The sequence below is a fragment of the Tigriopus californicus genome, chromosome 7, assembly GCF_007210705.1.
Source record: "Tigriopus californicus strain San Diego chromosome 7, Tcal_SD_v2.1, whole genome shotgun sequence".
Taxonomy (NCBI): Eukaryota; Metazoa; Arthropoda; class Copepoda; order Harpacticoida; family Harpacticidae; genus Tigriopus; species Tigriopus californicus.
In genome coordinates this window covers 8,087,317-8,098,501 of record NC_081446.1, presented here as the reverse complement: position 1 = coordinate 8,098,501, position 11,185 = coordinate 8,087,317, and the positions used below count along the sequence as shown (strand labels likewise).

At 39.7% G+C, this 11,185-nt stretch overlaps 1 protein-coding gene across 1 annotated transcript; it reads left to right on the top strand.

Annotated features, from left to right (window-relative positions):
* The first annotated feature begins 4,550 nt into the window (after positions 1–4,550).
* LOC131883277 (small ribosomal subunit protein uS5m-like) lies at positions 4,551–8,922 on the top strand. Its single transcript, XM_059230715.1, has 8 exons — positions 4,551–5,116; positions 6,020–6,233; positions 6,363–6,514; positions 6,569–6,805; positions 6,895–7,172; positions 7,243–7,320; positions 7,386–7,514; positions 8,478–8,922. Exons 1-8 carry the CDS (start codon positions 4,918–4,920, stop codon positions 8,607–8,609), a joined length of 1,419 nt encoding a protein of 472 aa, XP_059086698.1. The 5' UTR covers positions 4,551–4,917; the 3' UTR covers positions 8,610–8,922.
* Positions 8,923–11,185: the final 2,263 nt, after the last annotated feature.

Here is an 11,185-nt window from a genome sequence, read left to right as displayed (position 1 = left end):
ACTTTCTTTGAAGGCTAGCCACAACTACTGGATTCAAAGTGCTCTGGAGCCTTTTTGCTAGTTTGCAACTCTTTTTGAACAAATTCTTCCTATACTTCGGAATTTTAGAATGTGCCCCGCCCTGTGAAACACATTCAGAGATTGCTAGACTGGAACAGACGTCCTCAAAAACTAGAATCATTTTGTCTAAGGCTACATCTATGGACGATTCCTTTTTCAGCATTGAAATAAGATCAAGCTCCCCTAACCTTTCTATAATCAACGGCCAATGTTCATCTTTGAATTTGAACTTAGCCAGACCGACCTTTTTGGCCGGTCTTACTCTAGAGCACGCCGGCTTTTGAGTAATGGTCGACCCTATCTCGAGAACATGATGATCTGACAGATTACTAGGTGTCACATGGACATACTGGATCAGATCAGGGTCATTGGAAAAAAACAAATCAAGAACGCTATTCGCTCTGGTGGCTACACCAACATGTTGAGAGAGATTGCGCAAGATCGCAAATTCCTCCAGCTTTTCGAACGACTGAGACGTCGATTTCGAAATGGGAATATACCCATCTGGACTAGCCTCCCACTCTACAACGCTAGCCGGAAAATTGAAGTCCCCTACAAAGAAAACCTTTGAGCAAACTGACTGGTCCAACTCATTTCCTATGAATTTGAGAGCTGACAAGAACGAGCTTACTGAACAAGAGGGGGGCCTATATATTGTCGCAATGGACAGATCAAGACCTTGAAGATGACAAACTAAGACCTCTACTTCTCCATTAGACATTTTTACATGACTAGTGTGCAGGTCATTTCTAACATATAGACATATGCCTTAATGTGGAAAAATGAATTTTGACATTTATTTCATTTTACCTCATTGTCTAAGCACACCTAACAACTTCAGTTTGTTGGGTAGTATAACACAGCTCATTCAAAATCACCTTTTTTGAAAATTCAATGGGCGGATGGTGTGAGTTGACTGTGATGTTTGTCTTGATTCTCCCTCCCCAAAATGTCCAAAAAAGGATGCCAGACCACATTTTTCTTTGAATTTCCTTCACTTGACATCCCCTATTAAAAGACAAAATAAAAGTTTGCATCCACAGAAAAGCACACGGAGACGGGGTTTGCAATTGCCTAGCTTTTACCAAGACCATGGCCCTCTGACATTGCGGGCATGTTTGAGCGGTCCTCTTCACAGAGTTCCAATCTTGGAGAAACGTTATTGTGAAATCGACATTGCCGGCAATCACTATTAATGAGGTCAGAGATATTGTGTTCCAATGTAAAAGTGTGCGAATTTGGTAAAGCCGCTTAGCCCAAGGTGAGAGACATGGTGAGTGCCAAAGTTACAAAAATGTGGCGCGACAAGTCAAACCTAGCTCGTCTCTGCATTCTGGGCAAGGATTCTGTTAAGAATTATTGAATCTTGGTCTCTAGATAGTCATATTTGAATTGCTCCAATCATGAAACGCATTATATTTACAGTTTTAACTGAGGATTTCTAAACAGACGGGACGCATTCTGGATAACAATCAGTCAAGTTGGTCCTCAGCCAACATCTCAATTCAACGCTGAAATGAAGAGTTAATAAGCCAAATAGGAAACCAAGAAATGACTGGGTTTTTTAACACAGCTCACTCAAAATCACTCCTTAATTGAAAATTCAACAGCTGGAAGGTGAGAGTTGACTGTGATGATTGACTTAGTTCTCCCTTCCAAAAATGCTCAAAATCGGGGTGACGGAGCACATTTTTCCTTTCATTTCCTTCACTTTACATGCCCTATAGGACAAACAGTGTGAATTATTTTCTATTTTTTTGCATTTCGAAGCATCCTTTTTGGTTAACGGGCTAACGCTCAAAGGAGACAGAGGCATTTTACGGCTAGGGCCGTTGAAAGTCATAAATCATTAAGTCAGCACTTCGATTCCGATCATTGAGCTTATGTCGACCGTGGCGACGAGGGCTGCCAGCTATCTTTTCAAATTAGCCATTCTGATATGTATCATAACGTTTTAGGTATTAATCTTACAATGAAATAAAAAATGCCGTTCCTAATAAATCATTGGTGATAATAGTGTTAAACCAAACATATCTCTTCGTTAAAGCTGGAAAAGATTTGTTTGGAACAGACCAGCAATATTGTTTAAATGCAACTTCATTCGATTTCCCACTGTCGATTCTGTCTATTACATGACCCATTACTTAGTTTTTAGTAGAGTTGGGAGAAATTTGAAAACTGCTTATTATTATCCAAGGTTACAGCAGACCAGTAGTACAGTAGACTCAAAATCTCACTATGGCATAGTTTAGTACTGGGAATAATGCCCCACTACAAATTTGTGACAAATTTCATTCCCTTGTTTGTGATTCAGAGCCGTAAAAACAAAACCGCAAGCGAGACTTTTCCGGTTTTTCTCTCATCCACAAAATGTTTCTCTTAACTTTGAGATTTGGTTGTTGTTAGAAGGCATTTTGCATAAAAAAGTATTAGGTTAAACTTCTTAAAAGCAATGACACAAACAGAAACACAATCTTAATCTTGCAAGTTCCAAAACAAAAGAAAAGTTTCTTCATTTTCCATTCTGTCACTTTCTTTTCAACTTCCCTAATTGTAGTGTCAGTTACTTTTTTCCATTGTGAATACCACCTATTCGGCTGGCTCACTGCGAAACGAAACTTACCGAACCAAATTACTCTTTCATTCCGCCACCTTTGAGTTATTTGGCGTACAATTCCCCCTTATGGCAACCCTAATGATAATTCTGGCTCAATCGGCTGTCGGATGTTTTTGGAAACAACAATTCAACCCAGTGCTGTCAAAAGGCATATTTTAATGCCAGAAAAGTGATTTTTTTTTTCTGGTATATCATTGTCACCTGTTTATCAATATAGATATCGTTTTAATCCTGTTTTCATTTTATTTATGTATTGAAATTGCTAACGTGACCTTTGGATAAAATACCGTACCCCAAGATTTCAACCTGTGCTGTGTTGAAGAATAGTACGTAATATGAAAGGAAAATCGCTGTAAATGCTTGCTATGAATCGAAAAATAAGTAAGTGCCTTTTCAAAACATGTAGTTCAAAGTTAATATTTATTGTCAAAATGGAATTTCCGAAACCTATAAAAAAGTTATTAAAAAATGAATAATGCGGTGGCTAACGGTGTAGTTTGTAGGAAAGTAAAACATGCCTTCAATTAAAAATCAATATTAGTTGACATCTGAGGACATTGGTAATATAAGCGACGTTTGGTGCGTTTTTGTATCCCTCAATTTGTCAAATATTTATTATTCTAATCATCTCTTATTTATCGTGCATTATCAGAAATTTTAAATGGATTCAAAGCACAAAAGGTAGTAAATGATATGATCGCTAGCCGATTCATTTGGTCCGAAATCCAAGTCAAGGTACGTATTTAGCGAAATGTTATGATTGGGTGATTTCACTTGAAGACAATTCGGAGAAGAACTGTTTTTCATAAACTAAATGTTTCCGAAATTGTTTGGTAAGCTGTCTGAAAGAAAATATCTTGTGTAGACGCGCCTTGTCCGCCACAAATAAAGCATCTTTATTAAGCACCTATGAACGCATACTAGCACGAATATCCTTTATTTTGCCCATGTAGGCGTTTGGAGCGACATCTAGCAAGTTGTAAGCCATAACAAACAGAACGTGCCTGGCTTGGGTATATCTCAAAGCCCTCTAGCATATATATATTTTTTTGCATATTTTCTTTTCAATAATTCGCGCACCAGTGAGCAGAAATTTGCCATGCCATAAGGATCGAACAAATCTGCGCTCAAATTTGCTTGTATTTGAATTTCCGGTTGCAAATGTGTTTAATTTGCAAAACTTGGGAAGTTTGTTTTACAAGCAACAACGTTTAAATATGTAGATGATGCTGTACAATGCCAGTTTATTGGCTGAAGGAATTCAAGTTGAGAACATCATAACACGGTGTTGGCTTGATTGATTAACAATCTAGAACCACCAATTCTAGATTTCTAGATCACACACAACGCAATTTTGTTCAGAGTGGCATGAAACCAATAAACCAATTCCGTGTGGTAAACTGATTTTTTTGCAATTAAAGAAATACTGTTTTTTGAAGTGTTTCAAACCCTCCGTTTTGCTCTTTTTCCGTTTCCTAAAACTTTTTCCCCTTTCTTTCTTATTGCCGTGTGTTTGTGTTTTTTATGGCCTCGCTCGCAACTTCCTTTTGTTGCTTTCTTTTTTAAATTTTAGTCATTTCGGAAACATTTTTGCTCAATTGAATTGAGACATTTTCCAACTCTCCATTCTTTGTTACCTTATTCCCCTGGAGCCAGAAGCACTTTAAAAATAAGTAAAACCATGCCATAAATTGGGGAAATTTGCTGTGGATTTGTGGAGCAGAAAATGACAAATATGGAAAGTTACCAGTTCTTTCTCTTTGGTATGCTTGAAGAGGTATTCTGGCTTGTTCCGAGCTCAGGGCTGGGCACCACTGATTGAACCAACCCAGTGAGCTCGGAGAGCACGATCTATTCAAGTAAACGCATACCCACACACACATACACACACACACACACAAGCATACATTCATGTCCATTTCTCGCTTCCTGGATCCACAACGACTTTAATACTAGCTAGGCATATTTTCTGCACATGGGGCTTGGGAAGTGACTAAAGAGCAAAGGACTGATTCAGTGAGTGGCTGAGTGACTGGGTGACTCGAGGGATTGACGAGCATGATACGGCAATAAGAAAGAATTCGGTTCGTGTGTCTGCCGTGCGTGTCCTTCTTCCAGAGACGCGATACAGTCGTCAATTGTTCCTCGTACCATCAGGTGATCAGGTGGTATTGAGCTTCCCCCCACCACCCCCACCAGCCCCACCACCGTTCACGCCTGCCTTCCCTACCGTAAACAGCATGTTGTGGTCGCTGTTGTGCCGCAACCGTGGTCTGGTGTCGCGGAGCAATGCTCCTTTCACTTGCGGTCATGGGCCTCGACTCCGCTTCGATGATTTGGGCTGGATTCGGCCGGAGGCCGGTGGACTAGCGGCCATAATGGCTTCGGCCTCTCTCTTCACCGGCCCATCTTGGGCCCGCTCGGGTTTTTACGCTCAAGGTGCGATCGATGGGCTCGGCCATAGGGCCATAGGGCCATAGGGCCTAGATGGGCTAACATAGATGGTTGAGGGCTCAAATCCAAAAAAACAGACGATTAGACGTTTTTAAATGAATCCATCTATTTATCTATTTAGGATTGCTACCTAGGTCGAGAGTCATCATATTGTGTCTAATTACATCGAATTCATTACCCACATTGCCCTCTAATTCGAAAGATGTTATACATTTTTCCAAAATGATTTACAACATCCGGATTCTGCATCTTGGATTGGTTCTTATAACCGAAGTAATTTTTTAAAGCAAAAACTCCACTTAGTTGAAAGTGGTGCTGTTTATCAGGATTGTTCTTATAAGCGAAATTCTTTATACGAGATTTCACTGTACCAAATTTCACTGTCTGTTACTCGTCAACGGAAGCCAGGATCATTGAAAAATTTGGTATGGCAGTTCTTGCTATTTAAATAAAATATCTAATCAAAGAAAATTGAGTGGCTTTATAGCGGCTCAAACATTAGCAATTCGTAGCTGAACGTCCGAGCCATAGATAACTTCATATATGGTTATGGTTTTCTATGGTCCGAGCAGAGATCAAGCAGACATGTATTTTGGTTCTTTATAAGGACTATCTCCTTCAATCAGCGTAGGGTTAGCCGGTAAGTGAGCTTGGGCGGACATCATTGCTTTTGAAGCCGTTGTTTGATTGAGCTGAAATTGTATGAACTCTCGACCTCAGCATCCCCATACACTTTTCAGTATTTCATGGATTCGGTACGTTTGTTTCTTTGCGTGCCGAGGAGTAGTATAGCAGAAAATTTGCGTTATGAACTTGTCAGAACTTTTCGTCGATTGCTAATGTTATTCGTATGTCTCGCACCTTAAAAGATGAAGACATGTTTTGCAGTGGAAGCTCAGGATTTATGGAAGTCGAGCACGAGTGTGAGTGCTCAAGGTCGCAAACGAGGGCGAGCCAAAGGTTTGGTTCGCATGAAGAACCTGAATATTGGGCAGAAGATGGGATTCGGTCCGGCCCAGATTTCCTGGCCCGGTCTCACACGCAACGCCTTGACCAACACTGGCCGTACCCGCATCCAGTCCTTGCCTTCCACCGAACTTGAGTAAGGCATATCTCAATCTTTGCCTTGGAGAGCAGGGAGAGCAGGGAGAGCAGGGAGAGCAGGGAGAGCAGGAAGGGATGTGATTGTTGTTCGTCCACCGATTGATCGAATAACCGTACATCTTTTCAGAGCATATCAAAGCGAATTGCAAGCCACTCGCTTGCGTTTATCGGCCCGTCGTGGAATGGGTGGACGGAAAATGAGCCCTTTAGAACGCGGTTGGTCCGGTTCAAATCCCCAAGGCAAAATTTTCGGGCCTCCCAAATCAGCCAGTTCATTTCGTAAGTTTAATTCCTAATTAAATCAGCCGGACTCTTATTCGTATATTACCTTAGTGACGTTTGACGACTTCAAAAGCGTGTTGATCGAATATAAGATGCTCGTGGGCATGACGGGCCGATTTGGTCGTGTGCGAAAAGTTAGCCAGCTCATGCTGACGGGGAATGGCAAGGGTGTGGCCGGGTTTACATTGATTCATTGTCCCACGGGTCGAGGATTCAAGGCCTTCCAAAACGCAGTCAATCGTGCAGGACTGCGCCTATGTGTATTTGATCTTTACGAGGATCGAACGGGTAAGGACTTTCTCCAAACTTCCAGTTACCTTGTTGCTGAATATTTTGCAATTTTGCATTATTTTTCAATTGTCTTTTTCATAATCCAGTATATCACAACTTCTTCACGCAATTTGGAAACACCAGGATCTTTGTACGCCAAAAGCCAGCCGGATATGGCATCAAAGCACATCGCACCATCAAATCCGCTTGTGATGTCATTGGGATACGAGATATAGAAGCTGTGGTTGAAGGAGCTGATAACTACAACCATATTATAAAGGCGTTCTTTTTGGGCTTGCTCCGACAGCGGTCTCATCAAACTTTGGCCGATGAGAAACAATTACACTTAGTCGAACTTCGGGCTGAAAATGACTTTTTCCCTAAGGTGCAAAGTTTTCATTAATACAAAACTGTCGTTCATATGTTTGATATTGTCTTCATAATCTGTTTCTCAGGTGGTGGCATCTCCTAGCAATAACGAAGTACGAACGCAAGCCGAAATCCCTCCCACTGAAGTACTCGATTTCGAAATGGTATGCCTCTTTTTATTTTATCCATTATTTTCCCAACGAACTTTAGACCGTTGTTTCTCGTTTAGATTTGTCATGACGGATTTATGCCCGAGTTCAATAATGAAGAGAACGTGCGACCTCATTACATGCGTTATTCCGAAGAAGCGCAAAAGCGTTACGTCAAAAAGACGAGAATAAGTTGGCACCACTACGAGGTATTACGTGAATTTTTAGAACTGACCAAGACAGCTTAGCTATAGATATTTGTAACACCAATGCCCTTAGTACCATTGCCAGTGCCGTAAGCGACAAACTAAATTATTTACTTATATATAACGGATGAACTATCATGCATGGCCAATTTAGTGTTCATGATTCCACCACAGAGTATTTTTTTCAATAATTTAAGACAGTGATAAATATAAAGGCTAATATGCGAATCTGTGAAAAAGTCCAATGCTTACTTAACTGAACATGAATGAGCTAATTTTATTTGTGATAATATCCCATTTATGGCAAATTTTTTGAAAGCAACAGCATATATTTTTGTCCAAAAGTGAAGCGCAGAGACACAAAAAGAGCGTTTCCAGAAAAGTGCAGCCTAGGAATGAGCTTGAGGTTCGAAGAAATACGGATTTGAGCAACTTTATTGGAAGAGTCAAAGAGGTGTGGTTCTTTCGGTCAAAAGAGTGTGTCCTAAGAATAAGTATAAAAAAATGAGTGCTATTTTTCATAATCATAAGTTATATTACTCATTAGCAGGGCTTGAACCGTTACCGAAAAAAGTAACGAGTTTCTGTTACCGTTACCCGTTACTTTTACAGAAAAAGAGCCTAAAACTACAAAAAACCGTTTATGCGATTTTTAATGTTTAGTTAATATGACGTGAAACAAATGATTCCCGTGATTATTTATTTGATCCATCAGTGGCAAGTAAGTCATTGCACTTGAGACGGATTTTTCGTTCCCTCGTTTATAAAAGAAGAAAGTAACGGTAAGGGGAGGGCTAAAAACCCGTACCTTTACCGTTTTTCAGAAAAGTAACGCGTTACCATTAGCGTTGCTCAAAAAGTAACGCGTTACTCTAGCCCTGCTCGTTAGAGTGGCTTTTTTGAGCGTCATATCTAGGTAAAGTCATTTCTTGGTTTTTTATTTGACTTATTAACTCTTCATTTCAGCGTCGAATTGAGATGTTGGCTGAGGATGGAGCCATCGCTTCCCACTTGACCGATCGTTATCCGGAATGCGTCCCGTCTGTTTTTATTAAGCGGAAGAATGAGGATAACGAAGCTGAGGAAGAATATGATTAATGTCGATAGAAAAAAAGTCGATAAAGCGAAGAAAATAAAGACATTGAAGAAGAAAAGACTGACTAAATCAACTATGAAAAGATTAAGTAGTACTTTCAGTGGGTGAATCTCAAAATCCGTCCAGAATTTTTCAAAATTCACATCTTGGTATCATAAATGAAGCAAAGGATCCCCGAAAAGTTACAGTTTCATAGTTCCTGTCCGTGATGTTTCTGTTTCGATTGTTGGTGAGAGAGAAATCCTCAGTTAAAACTGTAAATATAAAGCGTTTCATGATTGGAGCTATTCAAATATGACTATCTAGAGACCAAGATTCAATAATTCTTAACAGAATCCTTGCCCAGAATGCAGAGACGAGCTAGGTTTGACTTGTCGCGCCTCATTTTTGTAACTTTGGCACTCACCATGTCTCTCACCTTGGGCGAAGCGGCTTTACCAAATTCGCGCACTTTTACATTGGAACACAATATCTCTGACCTCAATAATAGTGATTGCCGGCAATGGCGATTTCACAATAACGTTTCTCCAAGATCGGAACTCTGTGAAGAGGACCGCTAAAACATGTCCGCAATGTCAGAGGGCCATAGTCTTGGTAAAAACTAGGCAATTGCAAACCCCGTCTCTGTGTGCATTTCTGTGGATGCAAACCTTTATTTTGTCTTTTAATAGGGGATGTCAAGTGAAGGAAATTCAAAGAAAAATGTGGTCTGGCACCCTTTTTTGGACATTTTGGGAAGGGAGAATCAAGAAAACCATCACAGTCAACTCACACCTCCCGCCCATTGAATTTTCGAAAAAAAGTGATTTTGAATGAGCTGTGTTAATGAAGTTGTTAGTAGTACGATTCGTAATTCAGTGAACACACTACCAAATTGGCTCAATACCAAAATGCTATTTGCTTAGACAATGAGTTAAAATGAAAGAAATGTCAAAATTCAATGCACGCACAACATGGTTTGGCTGGGTATGTTGTCTTTGATTTTACTCCATGGAATAACGTCAGTTGTTCATGAGCACGTTCACTTGACAAGCCCTATGGATTAGAAATATCCCTACACGGGTCACCCAACATCAGAGGGAATCAAACCAAGATATTTGTTGTCTGATTCCAGCAAAGCTAATCAAAAAAACATAATATCCGTTATTTTCCACTAATTAGTCTGCGGTGCTCGTTTTTAAATTTTTGTCCAAACGTTGAAAGGTTTAGAAGGAGAATTTAAGGTTGTTAATGTCGGGTTTGGTTAGGTTGGGTAGAGTTAGTTTAAAAAGTAGCACTGCCTACTAATTGGTGGAGAATAACGTTTACCAAAAAAATGGTACCTATAACAACTTAAAATGAAAAAAAACTACACTGATATCAAAAGAAATAATAGTGTTAAATTCCCACAAAAAGTAACACGGTTTCGGAATGTGGGTTCTCTTTTTTTTCTATGTTAATCCTCAGCTGATACAATTACATGCGTCTATTGTCTGAAATATAATGGAGAAATGGGGTGTACTTTGCAACAAGCAATCCTTTTTGATTTCTAAAAATATCTGATGTTTAATTAAGGCCAGGTCGATAGCCATTTGGAGTAATTTGGTGAATGCATTATCAAATTGGCTCAATGCCACAAGGAGGTAGAATGAAATAAACGTGAAAATTCAATGTATGCACAGTGCGGTTTGGCTGGGCATGTTGTCTCTGATTTTACTCCATGGAAGTAATTAATATTAGCATTAATATGCCTAAAAAATACTTTATAGCCAAAAAAGGTGTTTGAAAAGGTGGAAACGGTTCTTGTCTAATATGACGCGCTGCATTGTGTATTTTAATATCTCTACTGTTTTGAAAAGTGCCCCAGTGGCCTCCCAAAATCTTTGCTGATGTCATTAGACAGGTGCTAGTTAAAAGAGTCAATATTGATTAGGGGATTCGTCCAAAGTAGTTGTACACTTGAATCATGGCCTGGCATGGATGTGGATATAACTGGTGAGTCCCCTGTATCATGCCGTACTACATGCTTGTATACAGGGCCATAGATAAAACGGCGTTCGTATTTCATTTCAATCGGACTTTCCAAGTCCGATTTTGGTACATTGGTTGCGTGATTGTCAATTTGGAACACTGCGTTACGGAATCGTCACTGGATCCTCAAAACCATTATTCATCCAAAGAAGATGACGGACTTTTTTCACCCTTACCTTACATGCGCCTCGTTTTTGATTATATATGAATGGATTGAGTAGGGTTCTGTCTCTAGAAGAGTACAAAAGAGCGTTCAGCGCACCATAGCAATTTGATTTTAATTCCTTACCAAAATATTGAGTTTACCTGGGTCCCAGATCCAAACCAAACGCATTTACATAATATTCTCTGCTTCTACGTGCCATATACAACTTTAGCTACCCTATAGGCACCCTTTAAGAGTAACTTCAGCCTTATAACCAACTCTTAAAGCTCAAAAATTTACAAAAATGTGTTTGGTTTGAATCTGGAATCAATTTAAACTCAATGTTTTGGAACAGAAATGAAGGTTCAAAATTAACCGCAATGGTGCTCTGACCTCACTGTTGCATTATTTAATAAAGGGCAC